The following is a 15,551-nucleotide window of genomic DNA, read 5'->3' as shown; positions in this document are numbered from 1 at the left end:
GGAGGGTGGGCTGGGGTGAAGAAGGGGGAGAGAGAGCATCTGATAACATGATGTCCAAGTGCCACCTAGTGACAGCTTCCCAGCTCCTCTGGTCCTTAAGGCTCCAGAGCATCAGGGGTGAGGGGGGGGGGGGGGGTGGACAGATGAAGCGACCCAGGACGGCGGGATTGTATATCAGTAGTATATTGTTTTATTCTTCCAGACGTGTCAGCGAGCAGTCTGAACCGTTTTATATCAAATTACAACATACAGTAAGACGATGACGCTCAGAAGTGAGTGTTTACATCTTGATTCCAAAACTCAATCAAGCTAAAAAAAAATAAATAAACAAAGTCCTTCCTCAAGTGACCCCTCTGTGTGTAACACTGCACTGGTATGCTGGAGGACCTGGACTCCTATAGGTCCCCTCCCCTCGTTAACCCAGGTATAAATCACACTCCGCCAGTTGCCCCAGAGGTGAGAGGGATGAGAGTGGAGGTGAGCTTGAAATAATGCTTATGTCACGGCGGGTCAGCCCTCCATTATGGCCGTTTCAAAAACTATTAATCTTGCTTGTAGTCAGTGGCCTAGAAATAATTACTTCATCTAACCCATGTAATACAGCATGACCAGCAGTCGAGCCTGGTCAATTTGAGGCTCGGGAGGAAGGCTAGGGGGGTGGGGGGGGGGGGGATAGAGAAAAGGGAGTGAGAGAGAAACGGGGGAGAGCCACAAATTACCAGGCCCTGTCTCCTGCTACTGGGTGACTGATGTCCTGCTCACTTCAGCTGTGGCCTTTCACACTCCCAACACTGATTTAGATAGATACATACACACACTCTGAGAGGCACATCATGTACAAGCACACATATGTACGCACATTAGGTCATGATTAAATACATTCACACTGAGCGACATCTTTTTAAACAAGGGTTCAAAACCCTAAAATTAGATCTCGAAGACTCAACACGCAGCATTCCATTTGTTTTAGTTAGCACGCAGAAGTGAGCCGGATCAAATCAAACCATGAACTGGCTACCACTAAACATCCTTCGATACTGCATAAAACTCAAAATTCACATGTGTTCAAATAAAGCCCACAAAATATGCAAGTGAAAGCATTTCCCTTCGTTGTCAGTCAGAAGCAATTGTGAAAGCCGTGCTGTTACACGCAAGCATTTAAAACCCACGCTGTGGGTACACAGAGGCTCCGCTGCAAACTCAGGCCCCATGAACGTCACAGGAAGTATGTATGTATGGAGTGACATAAATAAATGCAGTCCTCCAGTGGCTGTCACAGCTGGCATTGCAGGTGCAAATTTAATTAGTCAAGGTGAAGTCTCCCCTTGTTGTCTGAGAAGGTGGAGGGGGGGGTGTGGGGGAGGGGGGAGGGGTCCTCGCCATGCACGGCTGTAAACACGCACTATATCCTAATCAGGTGTCACCGCAGCGTTTGATCAGCCTGCGAAAACTTGTCACGAATCCCCCGGCAGAGAGTGGGCCGAGAGGGGGGGGGGGGAGAACAAAGGAAAAGAGCTGTCACCGGAGAACAGGGTGGTGCTGGAGACGGCAGTGGATGGAGAGAGTTTGCCCATTAGCAGTCTCTCCTCCACTCCCCTGAACGTCTCCCCTCCTCTGGTTTTCTGTGGCTCTACCTTGCAGTGTAACACGCGCCTTACTGTATCCCGTCTGCGTCTGCGCTTCCGCTCTGAGGAAAGTCTCAACCACAGCTGTCACAACTCGCTGCTTCACAACCGCCAACAAAGCATCCCCCGAAAGAAAACCCCAAATACGCTACTTTTGTTTACCTCCCGAAAAAGAAAAACGTTCAGAAATACAAAGTGTGTGTTTTTTGTTTTTTTTATCAAGCGCCATTCTGAGACGTTGGGTCCTCCTGAAAGAGAACACGGGAGGTGCTGTTCTTCCTCCCGCCCGGCCGCCTGCAGGCTGCTCTGAGGCAGTGCAGAGGGAACACACGCGCCATTACATGCTGTTTACCTTTCAGTTTGGGGCGATATTGAATACATTAGCCGATTGAACCTCGTAAGAAACACAGGCGAGTGACAAGGCCCAATCGTCTTTGCGACTACCATGGTAACTGAGATTACAGGCTAACAAAGAGCAGACAGGGGGAAGAAATATTTAAAACCCGAATAGTGATACATAAATTAATTAAAGGACAAAAAAACAAGTGGAGAATTAAAGTTGGAACATCTGTCAGCGACTTAGCTTCCCAACGTAATACCAGTGTTAGAACATTTATACCCTTGAAGTTAATGATCCCCTCTTTAATTGACAGTCAAGGAAAAACCGGCTGCGGCAGCATCCTGCCGAGACACCGATAAGAGCCCCCCCCCCCCCCCCCTCCCAAAAATAAAATAAAAAAACAGTTTAAAGAACCTTGGCACTAATCCCTATTGTCATCCCAGCGCAGCAGAAGGACTTACAAACACAGATAACTCCGGCGAAGCTGTCTATTTCTCAGGAGTTATGGGGACAGCCGAAGCCGCCGCGCGCCTCGAATCAGTCACTCAGATTAGCCCAATCCCTCTGTGCTGTCAGTCAGCCGAGACAGTAGCCTGTCACCACATTTACATGAGTCCATCTCATACGTGACAATGCCCCCCCCCCCCCCCCCCCCCTATATAGATGACAATGGCTGCGAGGAAGGGGTCCACTCGCTGGCAGATTGCGGGCGTGCAGTGTTGCAGACGGGCTGTTGTTGGATTAAGCTCACGGTGCTCGCGTCTCCGCTGACACTCCAACAACAAGTTTAAGGAGTCTTAACCATCGCCGTTATTTTCCATAGTGGAAAGAATGTGGGAGATGTATGTCAGATGGAACACACACATACACCTACACTGACAAACGCAGATACACACACACACACACACATAAGGATAAACTTCAAATAACTTGGAAGTACAGAATGACTTGTTAGCTTAACTAGTTTATGTCTTCCCCAAAATTGGCTTCAAGCACGACTTTAATCCACCTACTTCACTTAACATGGTGCAGCTCAAAGAATAAAAGGGTAAAACAACATAAAATGAAGTACGCCCCATATATAAAACATCTGGATCAGTCTCCATCTTGAATAAACACAAGCACGATGGAGATTAAAAAGCCAACCGTAAAACAAATCTCCAAACTTTGGGGTGTCAAGTCATTCAGGGATTAGTTCCCGCCGAGTACGAGTTTGTACTTTTAAATGAACGTGTGATACTTGGCGGCACCTGAGAGCTCGCAGTGTGCTTGCTGCTTTTTATGCTCCTGTGGCTCACTCCACTTCAGGCAGTCCTGCAACAAATGACAGTGGATGCCCTCTACATAACAGGGCCAGTGCAAGCATGACACAGGGGTTGACAAGTGAACCCTCAAACTCCCTCACCCCTGCCACGGCACACACACACACACACACACACAAATAGCCCCGCAAACAGCCCTGACATGACCGCTCAGGAGCCCTTCCTAACCCCTCCTTGTGTTTCTTTCTCGCTCTCCATCTCACTGGAGACAACCCTCAATTCAGGACCGTTTTAGCCAGGCAAGTGGATGTGACCCGCTGCCCTCCAGTCAGGCTCATCTGAATAAACAGCGTTGAAGAAACAGGCAGAGGGAAAAATCTGCCTACATTACGATAGGAAGAGAGGAGATGGGATTCAGCCATGGGGCTCTTTTCTTTATGCACGTTTGATCAAGTGCTTGACAGCGGCGGTGGATGGAATTACGGACTGTTGAACAAAAAAGTTGCGGTGTGGGCGTTCAGCGTGCGCGGGTGTGCGAGTGTGTGAGTGTGCGTGTTTGTGCAGTTCAGTCTGGACAGCTGGGTTTCTCCGTGGCCTGACAGTGTTCGGCTTGTGACAAGCCTGCCGCGCCACACCACCACATACAAAGCGCAACCCGCCCACCAAGCCTTCCAGCGAGTCCATCACTCAGGACGGCCGAGGGAAGAGCCGTGAGAAGAGGTCAGACGTGGAGGAGACGAGGTGGGAGGAGAAGAGGATGAGGAAGAAGAGGAAGGAGGGAGGGCTGGTCAGGGGTTAAGTGTAGAGAAGACAGCGATGAAAGGCAACTGTCATGCACCAGTGCTCGCCCAGGAGCACCTGTCTCGAGAAGAACATGCAAAGTGTGCCGGTCACGTCCTGACAATACCCCCACTTTTCTACACACACACACACACACACACATATACAAGCTCACAGGAAAGGGCTGATGCTCCACCGTTGGAAAGGCATCGCCTGTCTGACAGCATGCCAGTCAAGCTGTCGTTGGCTCCTTCGCATATGCAAGGAAAAGTTAGGCTGATGAAGAAGAAAAAAAAAACACACACAGGGGCTCGAAAAAAAAAAAAAAAGAATCACTGAGACATGAACAGACTACCTGAAGTGAGGAGACACTTCTCAAAGACTTGATGCAGAGTAAATGCTGGAACGAACAGTACAAAAAGCTCCATGAAAGCAAATCCAGGATAACCCGGAGACCTACCACGGACTGGAAGATGGTGTGGTTACCAAAGTTATCTAAAGCATCTGATGTCACAGGGACCAGTAGGTTTCTGCTCTAGAATTAGAATATTTGCTAATCGAACAACATACAAAATTGAACGCCTTACGCCTGACATAATTACCATCACACCCCATAAAGCAACACTACTATTTTTCAATATCGTTCATTCTTTGTTTTACAAGTAGAAACTACCTGTGGTATTTTGGGGGAAGCCATGTGTACCTCCAGCTGGCTAAGCTAATTGCAATGCTAAAACCTGGCACCGGCTAAAAGGAGGCACTGCGTATGTTCAGCGTCTACAAAGCAATAAGCTCGCCGCCAGGTATTTTAACACACTTTCATTGCTCATGTTTATGGAAAAGAGCTTATGATGTACAAATTAACAGTTACTATTTACAGCGCCTCGTGAACCTGGTCTCCTGCAGCTTTTGTGAATGAAGGGTTTTGGACTTTCTATTGGAACCAGATGTTGGGCAACACCTTGGCAGTCGGCCCTTTTACTTTATTGGAAAGGTGAGTCATTACAAAGGGAAGAATAAATTCACAAATAAACAGCAGGCGGACTGATCTGTCTTATTTGCTTTGCAGAGTGAGATCATTTTATTAGAGTTAGCTAGAATTAGCAACCGTGGCGGCGGCGGCTATGACCGGGCTCCAGACTGACCTTCTACACTTCTACACCTAACTTAACTACGTGCACCAGCATTTAGGTTCACACAGAGATTTTAACATGCCTTTTGGGCGGCGAAATGAATTCAATTCGAACGTTAACTTTTTTCGGTTCCTATACACAATGGTCATATCTTAATACAATATGTAAACGATGGTTTTGGGTCAATGTTTTTGGAGTCACATGAGGCCATTTCCACCGAAGATGTTGGGTCCACATGTCCTGTAACGCATTAAGAATGAGAGACAAGGACGCGTGAATTGCTCGCAGTACCGCTGTGTGAAAAAGGCCAGGTTTTTATACAATCCTGTACGTTTACATATGTAAATATGTTGGTACAGGAGTAGCGTAATGAGTGCGGAGCAGTGTTTGGGCGAGCGACAGACTAAATGAAGTTGGAATGCGCTCACAGCAGTCAGCTGTTGCCGATCGTTGCAGAGAAGAAATTGGTGGTAAGGTTGTCTCGTTGAATATTGCTTCTGAGGGAAGAATTACTGAAAATGTTTGGAGACAGGTTTAACGGGCACCGAACCATTTTTCTTGCGACGAAAAAACCAATACCAATTACCAATAGTTTTTTGAACTAGCGGCACGTTTAAGGTTGCGATGTTGCTCGAGTAAGAGTTCAGGGCACGTTGGTCACACTCTGAATCCCTGTATGAAGTATTCAGGCCGGGTAGCATTAGTCTGAGACTGAATGAGTCTGATGCAATAGAACCTGTGTAAATGTTAATCTTTCCAATATCCATTGTGCTAATCAAGCCTACAGAAAGCAGCCTCAACACACACACACCTAGAAGAGTGTGTGCACACACACACACACATTCAAAGACACCCATACCTCACACTTACACCCATAAAGCTAAACAAAATCCCGCGCACGCACACACACACACACACACACACACACACACACACACACACACACACACACACACACACACACACACACACACACACACACACACACACACACACACACACACACACCACCACCACCACCACCACCACCACCACCACCACCACCACCACCACCACCACCAGAACGCCAAACAAACAGAAACGGAAAATAACGACTAGCCCGGATCATAGCCTCGAGTGGCTAATGAACCCCCAGGAGAGTCTTGCCTCTGTGTACGAGTTGAGAGGGTCATCCCCATGTTTATTCAGCACATGTCCAATGAGCCACCGCCATCTATTGATTGAACTGATTATTCTATGTCTCTCTTGTGACGGGACACATGCATGACAGATGAACCCTACTTGAGCGGGTCACATTTGATGTAATCTCATTGAATCTGACGGCTGATCTGGTCGCCCAGTTTGCATGAGCCACGCCGCGGCCTTGTTTGCGAATACGCTGACATCTGTGGCTAATGCCTCAACACTAATACGAGGTGCTCGGTTGGGGCTGTCAGACACGTGAGCTGTCAAGGGCTGTTTGGCCGATCCTAGTGACTGCTTCCATGAGAGGAACCATCCCGGTGGTAAATGCTAGCGATAGCGATATACTAAGTATCGTTACCTAAAGGGGTATTTCACAAATGTCTTCATGTGTTTGAAAGCTCAAGCTTCAACATTGATTTTTTAAAATTTGGATAGAGTGAAGGCCGCTAGAGGAAATCAAACTAAGCCGGATTGCATGGGTGTAAGACATGAATTATGTTGCCTCATATCTTGCTTCATGCCACATAGTAGCCAACCAGTCGGAGGTTGGACGGCAGCTGGAAACCTCTGCAGATGTCCCTTTTAGTTGCAGTTTGACTCACTATGGCGTTCAATCCCCGAGCCACACCAAACTGGAATGCAGAGCATGAGCCCATCTCTGTTTTTCCATTTAAATGTTCAGTTAGATCAAAGGGCCTCGCAAGCACACATAGGAGTCCGTGACAGGCCATCTTAGCCATGTACCCTGAGATAATGCAGGCGGGGCCGTAAAAGCTGATATCCTTCCAGATGCAAACCAAATGTGGACATCATGCACCTCTAAAATGTAATGCATTCAACACAGACCACTGTAAAAAAAAAAAAGGTGGTAAGAGGTGAGGGAACAACATCATATTGATCCTGAAGTGGAGCAAAACACACGACAATCAGCCCCATCCTTCTATCAGTGACATCTTTAAAGCTAAGACTCAACCTCCATCACTCTTACGGCAGCGCTCCAAAATTAAAGTCAAACTAAAATATACAAACACAAAAAAAAATGAACATCAACTATAAGCAGTATTGTAAAACACATTACATGCCATGCGACTATTTAGCCTGTTGGCTGAATTAGTTTGAAGAGAAGCTTGACCGACCGAGTTGATCTGTAAACACACCTCAGTCCAAATATATATGAGCCAAAGATCAAACAGGCAAAACAAGGTAAAGACATGTTGAGGAAAAGCAGCGGCAGACTAATCAGCCCCCCCTAACGCTCACATATAGCAAATCAATGAAATACCTGGGGCCTCGGGCCTGCGCTATATTACACACCAAAACTTCATATTCACTCATTGATTTTACTTTTCAGAATAGTATATCACTGAACTCCAATGGGAGTAGAATATAGAGTCCGGGGCTGAGGTCAACCCTCGCGTGGACGGATGTTTGCACAATATTGATGGCGCAAGCAGAAAGAAATGACTAAATATCTGGATCAATAGCTAGTTTCCCTCGCCAACGACAGGTTGTTCTAGATGGAAATATATAAATACTTCTTTATGGCTGCTGCAGTGGCCCTAACGAACAGGGCTAAATGCCCCCCCTTAAGGTAAACTCTTTGATTAGCCAGGGCCAGAGGTGACAAGTGCGGTCTGCTGATGCTCCTACGCCACGCTTCCAATGGCCCGAGGATGCTAATGCACACAGGGGCCCAGTAAAGGGGCCACGGATATGACAGGTCACAAGCCCTGGGCAAAGTGCTCTGTGCTACCTGACCCTGCTATTCATTTGTAATGATGATGGGCCCAGGCTACGCCGTTCTCGGTCATGTTCAAGTAATGCATACCATGAATAATTGAGGAAATCTTTTCTACAGTTTTCACATAAAGCCACTTTTCTAATTGCAGTAATCAGAACTGCAACTGGTAGGTCCAGTATGGTTAGGGCCTAAAGAAGCAAATGTGCAAGTGGAATTCTCCAATTTTCTGCCACATGAAGCACGAATGAAGGTAAATATGTGGAGCTTTGAGTAATCAACTCAGGCCAACGTGCCGCTGCTGCTGTTGGCACAGGAGATGCCTGTTCTTATTTACAGCACAACACAATTACTGCGAACAACACACAACCTCACAGCTTCCCCTGCTCCACAGCGGCCAATGGGGCCATAAAGAGGGAGGAACCACATAATTGCCTGCTCTTTAATTAAATGAAAGCTATATGGTTCATTTGCCTCCTTTTTTTGTTTTTTTTTCACACGTCGAACTGGCCAGCCCACTGCTGAAGACCTCCCAGACGCCATCCCTGCTCGGCCCTAAATCACGACTGGATAGACTGCCCGGCGGGTCCCTGCTGGACACACAGTGGCCGCCCAGCGGCAAGGCCAGAGCAGGGCACGCGGTGGATCGACACCTAGCCGGCGATAAGTAATTCTGTAGAGGATTAGCAGCATGATAGCCTGATCAATACTGTGTGCTCAGGCCATTAGGAATGCAGCGAGGAAATGACCCCCTCCGGTAATAAAGCAGGGCATCTGGGTTCTCCTTCATTTGCCAGCTCCATTAGTGTAATGGTATCATTATCTGCCACAGTCGTATTTTTTTCGGAGCCCTGGCTTTTCCACAGTTGGGCCGGCGGGGGTCTGATGAAGCTGTGAGAGCCCCCATGCAGAGTGTTCCCCTTTCTACCCTTCTATACTGAGCCGAGGTGTAAATCTAGCTCGGTTGGAGCTTATGTGCTACCCTGCCTTAGGTATCCAAACCCATGTTTTATGTCAGCACCCAGCACTATTTCTCCATCATTGGCTCATTAATAGAGCGGGCAGCATGTAGCTCGGGTTAAAAGGGAGAAAAAGATGGCCGGCAGAGCGCAAAGCTGCTGATTGTGCTGAATCCGACACCCCCCCACCCTCATGCTAAAACACCAGGCCTGACATGACAGGACGACGGCATTAGTCGCCATAAATCGTTTCCTTTACACTAATTCACCAGCTAACATTTTGTGCGGGAGAATTGATTAACCATGTCTGGATGTGTGGCCACATAATCAGCTTTTACCTCGGTAGTTGTTAATTTAACAGAATTGCCAAGGGAAACACAAACCATTTTAATGAGTGTTCAGAAATTAAATACCCTAAACAGCTTGCACTAGGTGCCACAACCAGAGCAAAGCAATGAGGCTGATCTAAGCAATGGGCTGGGCTGAGCCCGGGACCTCACAACATCTGGTGACCCTGTGTGATCATTACTTAGCCTGCCGCTCACACACACACACACACACACACTTCCTGTTTCGACACAGCACTTTATACTTGTCATCACCGTCCAAATGGCGAGCTTGCATCAAAGACAGCATTAAAACATCGGGTTAAGGGACAGGGTCAGGGCCGTTTTCACACTTGCCAGGGCATGAGTGAAATTTCATCCTGTGATGACAATACAGATAAAACATAATTCATTAGGGTAAAGGGCAAGTTGAGTGTTGCCATGAGGAGGACATTCATGGAAATATAGCTTTTTGAGAACCTTACAAATAGTCTGCGACTGTTGTAGTTGAAACAACGAAGAAAACAGTGAGTGTGTCTAACAATGTCTAATGGCTCCATCCATAGAAATGTTTTGTTATTTGGGATTTTTTCATTCAAATCTATGTGAAGCAACGCGGATGGGGTGTGAATAACTCTCCCGGTGAAGATAGGCAAATGTCCTATTGTATTTCATGGAGAGGATATATATAGACTATGGCATCCCACCTGTCAGTGTGCTTCACTGACCTGCTGTGGTGGGATTTTCTAAGGAGATTGTGTATTCATTTGGCACTAATCTGATGGCGCTTGCATTCCCTAACTCAGAACGACAGTGGACCTACATATTGGATTCCTCACGTTGTGCAGCATTGCAGACATTGCACACACTTACTGGATAACCAAGTTATTAGTTATTATCATAATATCTGTACAACCACTGATTTACAAAAATAAAGTGGCCAAAATGCATGCAGCTCTTTCCTTGGCTTCTCGAACAGTCATGCAGTCACTTTACAATTAAATTCCTCTCGCTCATCCTTATATTCATCTATAAAGAAAGGAAGCTAAGCCATTAGGTCTGTGCAGTTCTGCCTGACTGCCTGAGGGCCAGCTGGAATGAGTTCTCTCTCTGAGCCGCTCATCTGGCCGCCATGGCTGCTTTCATAAACAGGAGGAACCACGTCTTACATAGTTTCACTGCTGTCTGACATGATCCAAACATATGTGCCACGGCAGACGGCATCCAATTCAGGAGATAAGAGGAGGAACAGACAGAGACTCAGACAGACAGACACCATGACCATAGGCGAAACACATCCCAGGATGCCTGCACACCAGAGCTTCCCTTCCTTCCTTTCCTTTAGGATCTTAACGAAAACCGCAAAGTTTTAGGCTGTAGAGCGCGGAAAGCCCGGATAAGCCCAGGCCAGCACGAAACACCGCTTAGCGCACCAGCACACACAACAGTTGGTCAGCACGGGTTACATACATGCACTCCATCACTGTTCATACATATCATGTGCACACACCTCACTGGTATAGCAGGTTCAACAGCTGGCATATTCACAGAGGGTATTATTTGAGGACGGCCATCACTACATTTGCTGACAACTCATCATTGCTAGAGCTCTTATCCACTGTATCGACTGTAAAGCCTGAAGCAGCAGGATTGGCACGTGCCAACTCTAAACTACCCTACACACTAACTTGACCATTTGTTTTTACTGTGCTGTTCCTTTAATTCTCCACTACTAAGAACTGATTAATTGTTCGTTCTCCAAACTACACTGGCATCACGAATTAGGCTTAAACGCTCCTTTTTAGTTTTTTATTATTAATATGTTAACTCCTGCAGCCTATAGAATAGTTCTGAGTTGAACTATGTTGTTACAAATAACGTCACCCTACAAGCTGTGATTGATATCGTGTTATCAGTTGATATGGGGCGGTGCCGAGACGTTTATCCCGCGTGCTACCGCTTCTCCTCCGCAGTGTATTTAGGTGACAAAGCACCGTTTTAATGTAACTGCAATTCTACATTGTGGAAGTCTGAGGGGGGGCAGAAAATGGAAAACACAATAAAGGAAACAGGCAAGGTGAGGTATGCGCTGACATTCACGGCTTTGTAGCCGTTAAAAGGCAGCCAGCAGCATCACACGCGGAGCATTAGATATTCAACGAGCGACAGGGCTTAAAAAATATGCCAGACCTAATGGAGAAAAACGCTATCAATACCTTTCTTCTCTTCTCCCCCTCACTGTCACCCGATCTTTTCATGTTCCGGACTTGTGTTTACACTGCCTCGCTTTCATTAGAGGCAACCCTGGTTGTTGTAGTACACGACTACCTGGTATTTATGTCTCTTCTTGTGTTAGAAAAGGCACATGCACGTGCAATCTTCCGCGTTATTTAAGTCAGAGCCTGGTGGTCAATATTTTCAGTGCAAAATGTTTTTTGGTGGAGAGATTCTTGAAGGGGATTCTAAAAGCGTTGCGATGAGAACTACAAGTCCCAGAGTGAACGTGTGCTCGCGGCGGAAGCAGCTTCCGGCACGCTCTAGAGGTTGCACTGCGCAGATGCAGCGCAGGTACAGAGTCACAAATTGTCAACGCAAGTTTAGAAACTTGTTAAATCACTGATTTAAAGTTTTACAGCCCTTAAAATGGCTGTGACATGACAAAAAAATAATTAAAACGATATTCAAAAGCAAAACCAACTACTACTACACACTTGTATTATCATTATTATTAGTATAACTATTATTAATGTTATTATTATATCTGTGGTAGTAATGTAGTAAAAGTGAAAAATGCAAAATGTCCTCTTCAAAAATATCCTGGTCTTCAACATATTCCATATGTTTCCCCCTTTTTTGTAATCAGAAGCAGTTCCACTTTCATCTCAGACGATGTGTAAAAATAGCAATCATGCTTTGAACATGCTCCAGTTCAACTCCCGCCAAATTTCTTTCAACTCCTGCATGCATCTTAAATCCAGGTGCTTTTCTGCCGGTGTGGGCTTCAACCACGTCAGCCCTTTTCAACTCACTGCTGATCATGAAAGTGCACCGTAAAATGCACATCAGCGCCCATGTGGCTGCCTTTATGCATCACCCGCAGTTGAGGTACGCTCCGAGAGTTCATCCTCATAACATGTTTTGAATAGTGCTGAAATGTGTTCTGTCCATTGTTCCCTATCAAAGCACATGTGAAATAGTTTCACGGATGGAGCGGCGGCGGCCGTGGTGGTGGGAGGGTGGTGCAGCGGCGGATTGCAGGGGCCTGAAACACCTGCTACATATTACCATTACAGACTTTGATCAGTGTCTTCATTAGTTTCCTTTGTAATCTCTTTTCTTTTATGGTAGAGCTGACCCAAGTTAGCCGGGTACAATGATTTAACACACATGTTTCTTTCACCTGTCTTGTAAAATGCTCGCAAGCTCTCCCACTTTCAAAGTCGCCGGTGTCTCTGGCATCCCTTACTAATAAACGGAGGGGGAGTTCTTTTGATTCCTATTTATAACCTACATTTCCTCTCTTCTGTTCTGGTCCTCCAAAGGGAGTCTATGTTTGAAAAATATCCTTGGAGTCATTTTGTGAAAACTAGATCCATATGCATGGATATATAGTTGTTTTTTTTCACATTAACATATGTCAGCCTGTAGTGTCATTTAAGAGCTACTATTGTGGAAAGAATCCTATCATGTCGTAAATAATTTCTTTTTTTTTTATCTTCTAATGTCAAAATCTGCCTTCATCCAACCTCCATCACCCCGATCTATCATTACACTATGTTCTTTCTGTGCGTCAAACCATCATTCCCACTGTCAATCATCTTTATGGTATAACATTTCAAGGAACAGAGGCTTCTCTGCCTGACTGTTTTTGGCTGAGTCTGTCAGATCTGGGGCTCTTCCAGTGAACATAATGTATGGGGCCTTTACTGGCAGACAGGCCACTTACGTTGTCCGAAAAACCCCGCAGTCGCTTGGTTTTTAATTCCATCGCTGGTGGCCCATTGGTGGGATGGTGTGAACGTCCTCACAATCCACATGACTGAAGAATCATGTGTGCACATTGGGCCCTATTAAATTGTCATAAAGTATATAAACCATTCGAATCATTGAGTTTAGTTCTTAGTAATAGGGGTTTGTGGAATCAATTCAAAAGCAGGGTAGAGGGAATTGCTTTGATCATAATTCGGTGCGTTACTTTAAAAATGCAATTTAATACATTTACAAGTTACCTTATAAAAACCATAATGCAATTCATGAGACAGAAAACCTCTTTGAAGGAATGTGTTGACATTTTGGGAAACGCGTTGATTTTCTTTCACTCAGAGAGTTAGATGTGAAGTTTTATACCATTCTCTGACATTAGAGCAGTGTCAATCTCCTCTGTAATGCAACTCTTAGCAAGAAAATTAAAATAAATCTTCCCAAAATGACAAACTGTTCCTTTTAATATTCGATTTTTTGGGCTGTTAAAATCCTTTTTTAAATCCACACCACACCATTCCAACCATAAACACAATCCATCATTACTTTAGGCAACACTTCAAACTATCATTTATGTGTTCTCACTGTCAATCATTGTGATGGGGAACATGTCTAAGAGGAGAAAGTTCTGTGGACCCCTCCCCCTCCCGCTGGTTAGAAATGAGACTCTGTGAACAATCATAATGTACAGGTTCTTTACATGCAGACAAGCCAATTACCTGCTTCAACAAAGCCTGTCATTTGTCCTACAGTGAATCAGGCTCTAAAACAGGAACCTCTCCTCTCATGTCCGACCTGTGGAGTTCAGCACAAGGCGAGGTCATCCCTGTACACTTTAATGTGGTATCGTATGGGATGGAGCAGGGGGGAAAAAAATCACTTTGAACTTCTTCTATCATCATATAGCCATTTCTACTGGTCTGGCCAATGTGTTTGCGCTCACGACGGAGGTATGTTTTCCGTTATTGTGCTTTGCATCAGATCCGGATGACCCTTTGACAAGGCTCCTTTTTGTGATATAATGAGCGTCTAAAAAAGCCGGGGAAGAATAAAAGATGAGAAGTGCACGGTGCCAGAACGTACTAAAGCACAGTAAAGGAAGACAGAGACCATTGTGTTGTGTCTGTATTAAAACCAGAGCCCACAGCCCTGCAATCATCTCTCCCCCATGCTTCAAACTATTGTATGACCTGAAAAATCAGAAATACAAGAGACAGGCCTCTTTGTGAATAATGATATCTTTCCGATGCAGAAATTTCTGTTGGGCCACCTAGATTTTATTATTAGTTTATCAAGTTAAGCTGCGGTTTCTGTATAAAAGAGAGGAAGTACTACTGGGAAAACTGAAAAAAAAAAATACAGTCAAGCTTTGTCCTGCACCACACGGGACCTCTGGTGAAGGTACTGTTAAGAGCTGTAAACAACATTTCATATTCACCACAACTTCGGCCAGGGACTATCCTCGGCATATTGTGGTGCCTCAGTGAAGACGAGCTCTCTTTTGATTTTTATTTATATCGAATGAGCACATGGAGCAAGTATGCGCTTGCTGACCTTCAATGCTTAGCCCATAGGAAACTGTTATTTGTCAGTGCTATAAAGCAGATTGCTGCCCAGTGGTTTCAATTAACATCAAAGAGCGCTTCACAGCCAGTAATAGTTATATCAAAACCTGAAATGTATTATTTAGGTTACGTGCTGGAGTCCTCCAAACGATTATGTCCTCGTTCAGACGAGGGGTTTTCTTTTCTTGCTGACTTTTTCCATTCCATGTACTCCGCCGCCTTCGCCCTGTTTCTTTGAAGCACCACCACATCACTCCTGTATACGGTCTCTTTGTAGCACCAGGGTACCTGCGTGGCTCACACCCGGTGGCCTATTAGTTACGGGGCATAAAAGGTGGCAAAATAGTGATGCGGAAGATTAAAAGTCCTTTGTAGCTAAGTGGGTCGATTTTGACAATTTCGTAAGTGTCCCAGGTTTTTGCAATTCATTTCTGGTGCAAAAAGGTGCAAAGTAGGCATTTTGTGTTAAGTTAAATCATCTCTTTCATCTGTGTTACCACATGTAAATTCTATTACCTTGCTTTTTCTATGCAGCAACAGGCTCGCTTACAGATGGTACAAAACATGATGATACTTTACATTTCAATTGCAATGAAGAGCCCATTCAGCTATAGTGCATTTTAAATGAGTAAGTATTTAGCAGCAGGTCATGTGAAT

The 15,551-nt window shown here is 45.4% G+C and overlaps 1 protein-coding gene across 1 annotated transcript in view; it reads right to left on the bottom strand.

Annotated features, from left to right (window-relative positions):
* The window catches only part of fto (FTO alpha-ketoglutarate dependent dioxygenase), a gene marked incomplete at its 5' end in the record, with an annotated part of 114,222 nt that extends 102,581 nt beyond the window's left edge, over positions 1–11,641 (bottom strand). Inside the window, 2 exon segments of the mRNA XM_079160427.1 lie at positions 11,565–11,614; positions 11,617–11,641. Coding sequence (XP_079016553.1) covers positions 11,565–11,614; positions 11,617–11,641 — 75 coding nt within the window.
* Positions 11,642–15,551: the final 3,910 nt, after the last annotated feature.

Source organism: Pholis gunnellus (genome assembly GCF_910591455.1).
Source record: "Pholis gunnellus genome assembly, chromosome: 1".
In the NCBI taxonomy this organism is placed as follows: Eukaryota; Metazoa; Chordata; class Actinopteri; order Perciformes; family Pholidae; genus Pholis; species Pholis gunnellus.
This window is presented reverse-complemented; position numbering and strand designations above follow the sequence as displayed.